General features: G+C 36.2%; 1 protein-coding gene across 1 annotated transcript; it reads left to right on the top strand.

Annotated features, from left to right (window-relative positions):
* The first annotated feature begins 3,304 nt into the window (after window positions 1–3,304).
* Window positions 3,305–12,693, top strand: LOC129926009 (uncharacterized). Its single transcript, XM_056027679.1, has 7 exons — window positions 3,305–3,365; window positions 3,671–3,735; window positions 8,245–8,320; window positions 9,645–9,684; window positions 10,316–10,374; window positions 11,215–11,299; window positions 11,717–12,693. The coding sequence occupies exons 2-7, from the start codon at window positions 3,728–3,730 to the stop codon at window positions 11,779–11,781; spliced, it is 333 nt and encodes a 110-aa protein (XP_055883654.1). The 5' UTR covers window positions 3,305–3,365; window positions 3,671–3,727; the 3' UTR covers window positions 11,782–12,693.
* Window positions 12,694–14,753: the final 2,060 nt, after the last annotated feature.

Below are 14,753 nucleotides of genomic sequence, written 5' to 3'. Positions count from 1 at the left end.
TTGCTTAGACACAAATTGAGACATTTTAATCAGATTTTTAAAAAAGATTTTAATTGGTCTATACTATCCAATACTATATACTATACTATAATTCACCCACTAGCATTGCGGATCATTGAATAACCCTAATCCTAACCAGATAAGAAGATAGATAATCAGAAGAACCAAATAAAATAATATTACTCAATAAAACAAAAATGAATTCCTCCTTTATGAAGCCGACGGTGGTCTATAATTTCTCCTATTTATTTCATATAAAGATTCAATTTTGCAAGGAATCTTTCCAATGAGCACTTCACCATAAGCTCAGTCCAACAAATGGTTTTCACTTAAAATGTAGCGCAGAATGCTTGTGTAAGTCTAATTATTTCTTGACTGAATACAAAGAAACATTGGAGTCGAATGCGGGAATTCCCGCTGAAAGCGTGTTGAGAATAAATTGACGTAAACCAAATTTAAGTTTAAGATGATTATATTTTGAAAAATCAAAACGGTCAAACTAGAGTATTCACTATTTGACCAATTAAATAGTTTTTTTCGTTTCCTGAAGATATACATATACTGTCCAATCTCTAGGAAAATCGTTTTACAGCCTTTTTTTTCGAAAATACCCGTCCACCAAGTGTCCATTTTCCATGATGAACGAATGAAGATTTTGAAAGCTTGTAGGAGGATTTGTAAAGAGAATGATACATAAAATAAAGCAGGTAAAGTAAGTTAAGTAAATTCATGACTTTTCTATTTTGATGCCCTCCCCCTCCTTACTCTCACAGATTGGAACCAATGACAGCCAGTTCACATTTGTCTCCTGTGAGTCTAGTCCCTGTATTACACTCAAGCCATTAGTTTCAGTCCATCAAATTTGTCTGTGACTACAATTTAGAAATGAAAATAATTGATGAGACTCCTGACATTTTGTTTCCACTATCTTGTATCTTTTATTTCTTTGTTTTCCATAAAATGAAATATTCTCGTTTAACACTTAAAGCTTGTAATAGCTTTATAAGTATACATGTCCTAAGAAACTTTACACTTTAAACCTCGAAGAGGAGAAAGGGACTTAGTAAATGTTCTGTGTCCAGGATGACAATAGGCTACTCAAATGTTTTAACACATGTCTTGTCTCGCTCTAAATCTGGGTAGATTCATGGATATCACAGAGTTCTAACTCGATCAGGTCCAGCTTTAGGCATAGGCAAACCAGGCCGCCTTCTGAGGCTTCCAACAGGTAGGGGCCTCGCAAAGAACTCTTTTAGAGAAAAAAAAATTTGCGAAACGTGCCTCAAATCTCAAACACAAGAATTTCTATGGATCCGTGTCTACTAGCGTCTCTCCAAGCCTCTACTATGAGTCAAGGTTTATTCACAAATGTTGAGACTACACATGCTAGAAGACCATTGTTGCTTTCTTTTGATACAAAAGGCCAAAACATTGATTCTTTACGTTTTATTGACGAACTTATTATTAAGTATTATTATTATTATGTGCATGAATATGTTTAAGAAGCATACTGAACGCAAGTTAAACACTTTGGTAATCTCGGTTATTTCTTGATTAAGATATTGATAGGTAGGTGGGTAATTTTATTTTTACGTGTTTACCTATCTATTTTTTTTTTATTTGGGGCCAACAAATTCCGTTGGCCTAGGGCCTCAAGGCCAGCCTGCCTTAACCTTCTACTCTGCACGAATGCTGTCTACCCATTCTAATCACTACATTTCTTTTTCTACCAACTAGCGCTCTACCAAAATCTAGAATAAACGGACGTTTACATTACATCCCTTACGTGCCCTTGTACAGCGCTACAATAACACTACAAGTTGAACTACTAACACCTGTACAGCCACGAGCTCTCCCAGGGACTAGTCTGTTATTGATTAACTGGCCTATCCGCCTGGACTAGATCTATGTCATATAAACGCACCTGGTTGCACTAAAACTAATGAAGCGTAAATGTAATATATAAATGTAAAAAAAAAAACAACGAATTTAAGAAGTGGACTAGGTGACTGAATCCAAAGATTAAACTAGACGATTTCAACGTTGTATTGAGCGGTCGCTGCCCCATTCGTTTGGTATGCGATTCGGACTGTCGTCACGATGTTTCCGAGTTGAAACCTTTTCACATTTCCCGTCGTCCCATGGGTGGTTTGGGCTAGGATATAATAATCTTTAATTAGTAAGGAACGGTTGAAGCTTATAGAATAAACAGAATTAACAAATAATAACAAAATGTTGGGCAATAGAAGGCTAAAGATATTTAAACTGAGAGAAATTGAATGTTCACTTTATGATCGTCACAAGACCGTTTAAAGTTAAGGCCACGTTTAAAGTTAAGGCCGCTGTACATTATCGGATTAAGTAGGGTGTTTATTACAGTTATTAATTTATTACAAAGAACTATAGTAACAAAAATAAATAAAACACTGACCTATAACTTACAAAATCAGAAAACAAAAAAATGCTTAGAAAAACACAAAGATAAAGGCATATTTCTTATTATATAGGCTAGGACAAATTCATACGAAAGCGCCTTCTTCATTAGCCGTATTGTAGCATGGAACGGGTTGTCTGAAACAGCCAAGATAGCTAATAAGAGTTTAAGTCTCTTAATAATATGCACTTTGATCTATTTTAAAGGAATGTCTCTATTTATAAGATAAGAGGATAATTCAATTTTTATAATGAGGTTTTTTTTCCTTATCTTTAGTAAAAAAATTATTAATCGATTTTAACAAATACTCAGAAAGTTTGTTACACACTATAGCGCTGATAGGAACACATACTAATATGAACCTGCAGACCTGGCTAAAGGCCCTGCTCTGTCAAAGGTACGTACGTTCTCGTATCTCACTGATTGATTATTCTCCCCTATGGGGGGGGGGGGGGGCACCGTTTACAAACTTTCAATGTCGGCTATTGTCAGGGGGGGACCTCTGTCAGTCATAATTTATTCGTGTGGCCGAACAAAAGGAAAATATAAGTACGACTCCTATATCTATGTTATTGATCTATCGATCTCAAACTGGAGAAATAATGATTGATTCAATGTGCGGTGGGGGTATGAGAATGTTGATAAAAAGAGAATTCTTGGGGAGCACATGTGAGGGGGGGGGGTATGTGTGTGGTTCTAAAATAAATGGAAATAGGTGGAAGGGTAGGGGAGCGAATGATCGCATGTTGAGAAAGTCTCGCTCTGCCAGAGACTCCAGGTCTTAACGCTATCAACAAACGATCCTCCTTATCGATAGCCCTCTCTCTTTTTGGTCAGACCGCCGAAAGTCAAGTAAGTTTACAGGTACAACCTTTTAGATATCCGCGTATTTGTGTTAAGTAGCTCTTGTTGGAGCCGATTAGGTCACCAAGTGAGACTAAGATGACATGATAAGCTCAGTGTTTTGGTTTTTTGATATTAGTGCTCATGTTTTGTGTGTTTGAATAAACGTGTCCTTATTTCTGGCTTCGTTTGGTCTGTGGAGATATTTGTGAATTAAAATAGTATCTATTACATCTAAATTGTATTAAATATTGTTTGATCCAAATAAGCCTGCTACTTTTATTATTGGCAATTTGTAAAAATAGTTTGTACATGTATTTGCCTTATATAGTCTAACGGTGCCATAACGTTTCATGTAAAATAATATTTTAAATAAATGTCTTTGTCATCTAGGCCAGTGTCAAGAGCCTGAGGAGGTCACTTGAACATTCGGAACAGAGAAGTAGGAAAATGTCTGGGTAATTATCACGAAGAAATATATTGCTTGAGAAATTCAATTTATACAGATATATCTCCTTGCCATTTATACAGATATATCTCCTTGCCATTTATACAGATGTAGCACCTTGCCATTTATACAGATGTAGCACCTTGCCATTTACACAGATGTAGCACCTTGCCATTTACACAGATGTAGCACCTTGCCATTTACACAGATGTAGCACCTTGCCATTTACACAGATGTAGCACCTTGCCATTTACACAGATGTAGCACCTTGCCATTTACACAGATGTAGCACCTTGCCATTTACACAGATGTAGCACCTTGCCATTTACACAGATGTAGCACCTTGCCATTTATACAGATGTAGCACCTTGCCATTTACACAGATGTAGCACCTTGCCATTTACACAGATGTAGCACCTTGCCATTTACACAGATGTAGCACCTTGCCATTTACACAGATGTAGCACCTTGCCATTTACACAGATGTAGCACCTTGCCATTTACACAGATGTAGCACCTTGCCATTTATATAGATATAGCTCCTTGCCATTTATACAGATATAACTCCTTGCCATTTATACAGATGTAGCACCTTGCCATTTATACAGATCTACCTCCTTTCCATTTATATAGATCTAGCACCTTGCCATTTATACAGATCTAGCTCCTTGCCATTTATACAGATCGACCTCCTTGCCATTTATACAGATCGACCTCCTTGCCATTTATACAGATCTACCTCCTTGCCATTTATACAGATCGACCTCCTTGCCATTTATACAGATCTACCTCCTTGCCATTTATACAGATCTACCTCCTTGCCATTTATACAGATCTACCTCCTTGCCATTTATACAGATGTCCTTGCCACGGCACAAAATAAAAAATTGATTGTCGCCGTCTTAGCTCATTGACTTTTGGTTCAAGACTGAATAATTGATGCGACGATTGTGTGCTAAAATTTCTTGACGTAATAATGTCAGTGAACAAGTAACAATTTTTTTTTAATTTTTTTTTTCCTTTTTGACTTTGTGTTAAGTTTGATTACTTTGCTCTTATTTGCTCTTAATATGGTTACATTGTGGGAGGGTTGTCAAGTCAAGAATAGTGGATCTAGATATATGGTACGGAATAGTTTGCGTATAGATCCAGATTTAGAAGACGGTACGCAAAATATTATATTCCTTAACATCAATTTATCTATTTAACCAAATTTAATTATTAGATAATTATATTTTGAAAAAAATTATATAGATCAAACCAGAGTTTTCCCTGTGTGGCCAATTAGATAGTGATTTCTTCCCAAATATATACATAAGCTTTCAAATTTCTAGGAAAATCGTTAGAGCCTTTTTCGAGATTTATTTCCACCCATGTTTTTTTTCTTGTTTTTTTTTTTTTTTGAGGACTTTTAAAAATTTTACAAAAATATACCTAAACCTAAATCATACTAAATGTCTTTTGAAACATCTTTTTATATTTTCTTATGTCTCTATCTCTGTCTCTCTCTCTCTCTCTCTGTCTCTCTCTTTTAGTTTCTGTAGGTACATGTAGACAAAAAGCCACAGCCGACTCAAAGTACTTAAGATTATAAATTAACTGCACTACCTAATAATTGAACACTGTATAGTGGTATAACACATGGGCGTAGCCAGGGGGGGGGGGTTGTGGTTCAACCCCCCCCCCCCCGAAATGAGATTCCCCCCTCCCCCCAGAAGGGGGGGGGGGAAGTCGGAATTTTGGTGATTGATTTTTACTTTGATTTTGTTTATTTTAGTTGAGATTTTAATACTAAACCATCACTTGCTCCAGCACAACCAAAGGGGTTTTGAGTTTAAAACCCCCTACCAGGGGGTTAGAGTTTAAAAACCCCTATCCAGGGGGTTCGAGTTTAAAAACTCCTACCAGGGGTTTTGAGTTTAAAACCCCCTACCAGGGGTTTTGAGTTTTAAACCCTCTACCTGGGGTTTTTGCAGTTAACTCCCCCTCTTCTGTAAACAAAACAAAAAAAAATACAAACGAAAATCCCCTAATTCCAAGAGCACTGTTAAGGAAGATTTTGATTTTAAAACCCCCTCTAAAATTTACGATAAACCCCCTCTTCAATATAAAAACAAAGCAAATTATGCACTCAAAATTTTATAGAGTGTAGACAAAGGGGTTTTGAGTTTAAACTCCCCTCCAGTGGAGTTTGAAGCTAAAAAGTACCTCTTCAATATAAATAAAAGCAAATTACTCGTTCTAAAATATATGAGCGTAGCCAAAGGGGTTTTGAGTTTAAACCCCTCGCCAGGGGCATTTGAGGATAAAAAATACATCTTCAGTGTAAGATAAAAAAGCAAATTACGCACTCAAAATGCTATCAGCGTTGCCAAAAGGGGTTTTGAGCTTAAACCCCCATTCAGAGGGGTTTGACGCTAAAAATACCTCTTCAATATTAAAAAAAAAGCAAATTACACACTAAAATTATTTGAGCGTAGCCAATCCAATCGGGGGTTTTGAATTTAAACCCCTCTTCTACAGATGGCTTTTTTTTTAAAGTTTAAAACCCCTCCAGATGGTTTCGAGTTTAAGATCCCCCTAGAGAGCATTTTGAGGAGGAAAACCCCCAACAAATGATTTTGACGATAAAACTTTTCTTTTCGATATAAAATCTAAAGCAAACTACAGTCACTTAATTCCAAGAGCGTATTCAAGATAGGTTACACATTTTTACCAGTGGCAGGGCTCCATTAATAAACTGCAGTGAATAGTCATCTGCCGAAATTGAAAAAACTAAATGTGACTCAACAAAGATGGCTAAGACAGATTTTAGGAGTCAGTTATAGAGATCGGGTCTAAATCAAGGAAATCTTATGCCAAACTGGGAGTCGACCCCTTAGTAAGATTGTGAGAGAGCGACGCATGAGGTTTGCGGGACATGTTCCTTGACAAGATGAATTACGCATAAGAAGAGTTGCAATGATATCCTAGTACAACTTGACGCCAATCATTCATGGAGGTCCTCATGGCAGGTGGGAAGAGGCTTCAGACATTACCAGTGACAGATTTTTATGGAAACAGCTTGACGTCAAATGCTCCGAACGTCGCAGGAGGATCTATGTCAGTAAGAATAGCACATTAGGGTTTTGAAATAAAACTTTTTAATAGCAGGAAAATGCAGTGTAGATACCTCAGTATATGCATTTTGTTGGCTTTCAATACCAGAAATAGTGTTTGGCGACGGGGCTTTGCCCCGAGGAGCTCCCCCAGACCCCCTTGCTAGTAATGGCGGGGAATCTACAATTTTATGGAAACAGCTTAACAGCAAATGCGCCGAACGTCGCGGGAGGGTCTAAGTCAGTAAGAATAGCACATTAGGTTTTTGAAATAGAACTTTTTAATAGCAGGAAAATGCACTGTCGATACCTCAAAATATGCATTTTGTTGGTTTTCAATATCAGAAATAGTGCTTGGCGGCGCTCTTAGCGCTCCCCCAGAACCCCATGCTAGTAATGGCGGGGAATTTTTCCACTAACTCATGGAAGAACCTATTCTAGGGCACAATAAACGTCTTCCGAAAGAATGAAGGGTCAGAATGTAATAAAGATTATGTACACACACACACACATAAATCCATATAATTTTTTTTTCGCGGGGGATGGGGGGTGGTCGAGAAAAAAATCCACTCCCCAAACCCCCCCCCCGAAAAAAAATCCTGGCTACGCCCATGGTATAACATAAACACCTAACTTACATCTACTCAATTTTTCTATGCTATTCACTGCGTATTTAGGTTGTACAAACTACACGAAACACACTTTGTGTGTGTGTGTGAGTCTCCCAATGATACTTCGAAAACGTTGTGCGTGACTAACGTAATTAACGATTGCTCAGCAATAATGTAACCCAAGTTAAAATTGAGTGAACAATGGAAATTAATAGATTACTAACCATAATTGAAGTTACCACCAACCACATGCGAGCCCTTAAAAAGTCGAGACCCACAAAGTCAAGCCCCCCACAAAGTCAAGTCGTGCTTGCCATGGTGTATCGTCATACAAGAATTCTCAAATCGATGAGCAATCCTATTGTTACATAACTGAAGAATCCCCATTACGTGTAGACGTACGAAGTTACAGTGAGAAATAATGTTAATAGTTTTTTTTTTTAATACGTTCCTCTTTCAGACCTTGTGGTCTATAAGGCAGATGATGTAGTGATGTTTCTGTGGCCTACGATTGACGAGGGTGTCATGTGGCCAGCACAAACCGCCTTTACTTTTCCCCAGCTAATGTTAGGTACCCATTAGAGCTGGCTGGATTCAGTTGCCCAAAGACCCCGAAATTAAGACTCTCAGTCTTCATCAGGATTCGAAGCCTAGCGCTTTACCGCCCAGCCACCGTGCCACCTTGTTTGTAATAAAGAAAAAAAATGACTTGACCTTTTGACCTTTTAGAAGTTATCAATAAATACTAAATTAAATTTGCCTTCTAGAAAACTATGTACTTATTCTGTATTATTATATTTGTTTTCACAGGCTTACAACTTGGTCAGGGAATGACCCTTTGCAGAAAGTTGGCAATACTGACCACTGGACCAAGATGAAATTAAGGGTCATTATAGTTTCTTCTTTTAAAATATCATATAAATCGGCTTATCATTTTTAGAAGGTTGATTAAAGACAGTGACATGTTCATAGTTTGGTGAATATTCCGGTAGCTTTGTTATCACGCTGTCCGTTAAAGTGTGTGGGGACATCGTTCAACGGTAACGATTTAAAGAATAAAACGTTTTCGAAAACATCGTCTGTTAAAGGTTGGCCAATGATGATGAAGTGCTGAACTATGGACTCCGCACGTATCATCGTTTTTTGTTTTTTTTTAAAGTTATTGATTATAATTGTGGATAGAGTGGCAGCTATATGCATAAATATAAAGTTTATTTCAACACGATTACAAAGTAAAGTATAGTTCCCCTTTCAGACCGTGCGATCTATGGGGTAGAGGGTTATGGTCAGGGGTTAGGGTTAGATGTAAAGGTCATCTGTTTCTGTGGCACAGGTTAACGAGGGTGTCTTGTAGCCATCACAAAGACCAGCCGCTTTACTTTTCCACAACTAATGTCAGTACCCATTAGAGCTAGGTGGACTCAAAAGAGGTGCCCTGAAATCACGAAATTCAAAATCCGAGTCTTCACAAGGATTCGAACACGGAACCCTCGGTTCGGAAGCCAAACGCTTTACCACTCAGCCGCCGCGCTTCTTTTACGATTAAAAAGAGTGTTTGTGTCATCACACAAACTCATAGGCTGCATCCATCGGATCCGTCCATGAACAAAGAATATTCAAGTACTGCTCTTGCTTTAGTAGACTTAATATCAAAGTAAATTGCAAAGAATTATTTGACGTTGTTTTAAAAACAAAGGGGACAAAACCTATTATCGTAAATGAAGCCTATAAACCTTTTGGCAAGAAAATAATGAATGTAGTATTAGACTGAAGAGCGATTTTAAAGAATCATTTGGCATTGCTTTTACCTGAAAACAAACTGAACAATCTATTATTGATAATGCTACTTCTAAAACATGTCAGAAAAGTGAATTGGAAGAATCATTTGACGTTTTTTCCACTTGAAACCAATTCTAGATCCAGAGTTTCATTCATAGCCGGATTGACTTTAATGAAAGCACACAACCTAATTATTAAGTTTAGACAGACGTCTGAAGAATATCAATAGGTCAAGACTGCGCTATAATTATTATTATTATTATTGTTATTTTTTTAATTGATGTCTATGCCAATGAATAACTAGGCAAAATTTTAACTTGATCCGAGAATGGGTGGGAGAAAAAAAAACGTGTACAAACTTTTTACCAGACAGACAGACAGACAGAGTGAGCTGATAAAAACTCTGTAAAACTATGCTGTTTCTTCAACAGGCTGAGAAAACCACTCTGGGACAAGACTATAAGAACACGTGTAAGTTTCTGAGCTAAAATCTAACGCTGAAGCACATTGATAGATGACTCAATTTATGGTTCTAGCTATAGCAGGCCCGGACTAAGGGCCATGCACACTGCCAGTGGGAAGTGCACTTTCACAATGATTCCTTCATTTTTTTTTTGTATTTACTTGTAAGCTCTACAACTTAGTTTTTACTGTTCCAAAGTCATTTTAACATATTTCTAGTTGTATTAAAGTATCTCTATATTCAGCGCTGTTGTTGTTCATTTCTCCAGCTCTGATTGAAATCACTTGGCAGCCTTATTTCCTCGGGCTAAACAAGGGTGAGCTGTTAGCTTTACCACTTATCAGCAATTGGGACCCTTATGGGGCTCCTTCAATTCGCAATAATAAGCCCTCTACGCTTTGCACAGGTCCACAAAAATTTAAAGTTCGGGCTTGGTTACTGTGCTGATTATGTAACCTTCTTTCTCCAGCCACTTTTAATTGTGCTGTGGTAACACTCTTATAAGTTTCTCCTAACCGACCCAGTTAACACACATCAGATACTTACAGATATTGTTCACTTTATAAGTGACATATCTTGTAATTAGGTTACATTGAAATTTGCGAAATGTAAATACCTTTCTCATTTCATATGTGACAGCAGTACCAGATGAATTGTTGACCAACAGACCTGTTCGATACTCATCCACTGGACCGAGGGTAAGAGTGATTTAATATATACGTTACAAATGCAACGTAGTGCAATTTAATTGAGTGTAGTTTAGTTCTGGTTAATGAATATGAAAATTTAAAACATTTTATACATTGTATTAAGGTAAAAAAAAAGAGTAGCAAATAAAAACAAATTATATGACGACATGAAATAATAATAAGTCGACGACTCCAAATCACATCATTTGTTCCTTGAGTCAAATGATGACACCAAAAATAAAATTCAATAAAATTAAAATGAAAAACAAATTTCCTAATGAAAACACATATAAAACTGAAATTGAATAAGTTCAAAAACTGAAGCTACAAAACTTTGAATCAGTTTAGATTTTTCTTTGGTTGTGTTAGAGATGTGTAGACATTCAGTGTATTAAAGACAAAACTTTGTTCCCGTTCTTTGGTTATGTTAGAGATGTGTAGACATTCAGTGTATTAAAGACAAAACTTACGGTATGTTAGAGATGTGTAGACATTCAGTGTATTCAAGACAAAACTTACGGACATACTTTTCGACTCAATTCAATTCTGTTTAAAACAAGTTTGTTTCATCATTAATGATAAATTCAATTCCAATCTTTTTTGAAGGAGTTTGTAAATATAGAGAGCTAAAATTCGAATCACAGATAACACTAGATTAGTGATAAAAATATTCAATTAATCCAATAAAAAATGTACCATATATTTCTATTGAAACAAATACTCGCTATTTGTTCATTGTTAAATATACACGACAAACATGTTTTGTAAGTAGCAGATAGATGCAAAGTTTAAGGGAATAAAAACAAACCTTTTCACACATTTACAGCTAAACCGTTATTTTGTCTTCAGAAACATCTGTTGGAGAACTCGTTCCATGCCAAGGCTAAAGAAGGAGTCAGATACTGGGAGATCTATAGACCCAAACCAACCAAATGTAAGTAGCTTACAAACCTTAAATACCAGCGAAATAAAGCTTTCAGCCTGCTAAAACAATAACTCTCTGAGGGGGTCACTGTAGTTCTGAACCCTGGCTGCCTTGACGTGTTTAGTACCAAAAAGGTGGCTATCTGCTGTGTGAAAATGTGTGCAGTTGTTTTCTATGTGAGTTCAATGTTGTTGCTATTAAATTAATTAAAAACACACACTTCTAGCTGTGCCATCTACTATATATCTTTTTTTTTTACAATAACTTATAGATTTCATTTAGCATACATCCTTTTTGCCATAAATTAATGCAATCTCTAGTATATCGTTTTACCATTACTTATTGTTATCTAGTATACATGCTAGTTTACGCCAACTCAATATCGTTATCAGTTAATAGTAATATGCTAAATTTTTACATTTGCAGACGGCAGGTACGCCATGGGAGCCTACAAGACATTCCTGGGTCTAGGATCAGCGCCTAGGACGTGAATCTTTCCTTTGATGTAAATCTCTCTACAACCGCTTGTTTGGTGCCTGACATTAGTTCATTATATTGATTTCTAAACATTTTTTTTCTATGCAAAGTTGTTTAAATAATTGAAGTAGAAAATAGTTATGGAAACAAAAGTGGCTTCCTTGGCTCAGGGCGCTACCTTCTACGCCACTCACAGAAAAAATCTAAATTATTTAATCCCTTCCCCAAACTTTCGTTACGCGCTCCACTTTCGACCTGAGCGACGCCACTTTGCAAGATCACAATCAAGTTGTCTTTGTTTAATTACATCTGTATTGCCTGGTTGTATCATTTTGTGCAGCATTTCAATTAGAACTTATTTTATGATTGACTGTAGATGTTGTGTAGACTTAGACTTCTATTTATTTCTGTCACTATCTTTACGTTCAGCATTACCTAGATCTAGAGGATGTAGACGATGTAGTCAGTCTTATAGTGTGTGATTATTTCTGACATAGATACAGTTTGTTTAATGCTTACCCTAACATTGTTTTGATCAGTATTAAATAGAAGACTAAATACAAAATGTTCTAACTTTGTTTTTAAATTTCAATTTTATGTTGACTTTAAAGGAAACAGATCGTACTGTTACTTGCCCTCATACTCCCACGCACACACATACGCCCACCACACTCACACAATACGGCAACACACACACACACATATACGCCCCAATCACACAAAAAAACACATAAAAAACAGACGTTATTAAGCACCAAAAACACACACGGAAATATCAGTAATAAATTCACTATTGATAATTAAACCCTATACATATACAGATTGTCATTGGATATTATTTTATTACCTTTATGTTTGTATTGGTATTGAAGGTATGTTGTTTTTTGTTTGTTTTGTTTTTGTAATTAAAAATCTTTAAACGTGAACGTTTTGTACTAATGACTTCATTGTTGTTGAAATTAATTGTAAATCTATAAGCTTCTAATTTTAAGCCGGTGGCGCTGCTGGTGGATTTTGTGGTAATTCATTTCAACCCTGTTGGCATTATATTTTAGACTTATTAATAGTCAACAAGATAAACATGTTTCTAATGGAAATAAAGAAAAAGGGGACGAGATTGCAAAGATTGGGCAAAGTTAATGTTAAGCCTAAGGGTTATAACTCTGTTACTAAAGGGATTCCTATACAGTTATTCCAGTTACTTCCCCTACTATGTATGCCTTGTGCAAAATGAATCTACATTTATATTTTTTCATTACCTTCTCAAGACAGATGCTATTCAAAAATTAGTTTTCAATTTTCGTTGTTTTCTATAAACATCACATGATCAACAAATGGACCTCATTCACCAATCGTAAACAAACAACATTTAGCCACGTAATAATATTGATAAAACAACGAAGAAGATCACGTGATAGCCATTGTGTATTAAGTAATTTTTATAGAAGAGAAAGAGAATCACGTGGATAAATGTTGCTTGATTACGATTGGTGATTGAGGTTTATTAGGATTAAAACGAAACATACAAAAGTTTGCCATTCTAATAAAAAAAACACTTTACATTTCTTATAACACTAATGAACATAATTTAAAAAAAAACATCTAATCTATAACTATCAATATTTTTCCCTATTTTGAACAAGCTCTATAGCGTGTAGTACAATACAATGCATTGAAAAGGCTGTTGGCTGGTCAGTGACTTTCTTTCTACAGTGATCCATAGGCCTTGGTTTGTTGAGAACATCTATGGATAACTGCTGATTTGTGTAGATTTCTCGGGGAATATGCAATGACATTGAACTTGTTTAAAAGTGTCTGAAGTTGGACAATCTCATGGAACAGAAATAATGAACAATGAATGAATAAACAAGGGAAAAAAAGAGAAAAAGAATATTAGCCTGATGGACCATGGTTGATGGCCGTGTTTGTACTGGAAAATTCCATAATGGTGCACAACACAAACATCGGCCACAGTCTGAGAATGACTGACAACACACACTCCATAAAAAACTGTGTGCATTATGTCTGGCAGAAATGTTGGACTTGAATAGAAACTTGAGTCAGTGAACTTCACAAGTCCTAGGCTCAAACATTTCGTGTGAGATGTAAGTGTCGCGTAGTATAGACAAGTGTCTATTTCTTTCTCCTAACTCTGTTTTTTTTATTTCCTCTACTGGTAGTACGTGTACGGGGCGAGAGTGTCTTGTATTTTTTTGTTTTGAATTGTTTTGCTACGTCACAAAGTCCGGTGACATCTATCGGTCATTCTTTGTCACGAGGCAGTTCACCCTCTAGTTTGGTTGTAGCGGACGGTGTGTTGGCTCGTAAAACGTTATTTGTCTGTACCTGTTTCTCGGACTTATTTTTCAGTTGGATTTTTGGGACCCCTGTTTAGGGTGAGTTATTCGTTTGTGATATCTATTATTGTATGTTGTATGAGGTTGTCACTATTTCTATTTTTAGTGTAGAAGTTGAGAGTATTGTGTTTATTTCGTTTATAGGGTGCCAGTGTTGGAGTTGTGGGCTTCGCTTGCCGTCTCAGAAATACATATTGCAGTTTTTTTCATTGTCATTGTCAAACTTTACTATTACCAAGGTTGGCAGTGTTGTGACGCCAGTCGGTCAGAGTCTGGTGGACCATAAAGCCAGGGTGACAAGTTAATAGCCGTAGCAAAGGTGCTTAAATTAATTATTGTATAATATCTTTATATATACCTATTATATATATATATATATATATATATATATATCTAATATATATACTGTCTATTTGTCATCCTCATTGTACATACACATATATGTTTCATACAATTAAATTCATTTATTTTTGTTGTTATTTAAACTATTCACCTAGTTGTTTACTGTATGTACGATTGTGAGGTCGTGTGATATTTGTCAGAAAGCTAGGATGCCACGTCGTTGTGACAGAGTGGAGCTTGGCCAAATGAATGTTATTACCACTCCGTTTTATAAAGTTGCAACAGAT

The sequence above is a fragment of the Biomphalaria glabrata genome, chromosome 4, assembly GCF_947242115.1.
Source record: "Biomphalaria glabrata chromosome 4, xgBioGlab47.1, whole genome shotgun sequence".
Taxonomy (NCBI): Eukaryota; Metazoa; Mollusca; class Gastropoda; family Planorbidae; genus Biomphalaria; species Biomphalaria glabrata.
Note: the sequence above shows the minus strand (reverse complement) of the source record. Positions and strands in the feature narration are given on the sequence as shown.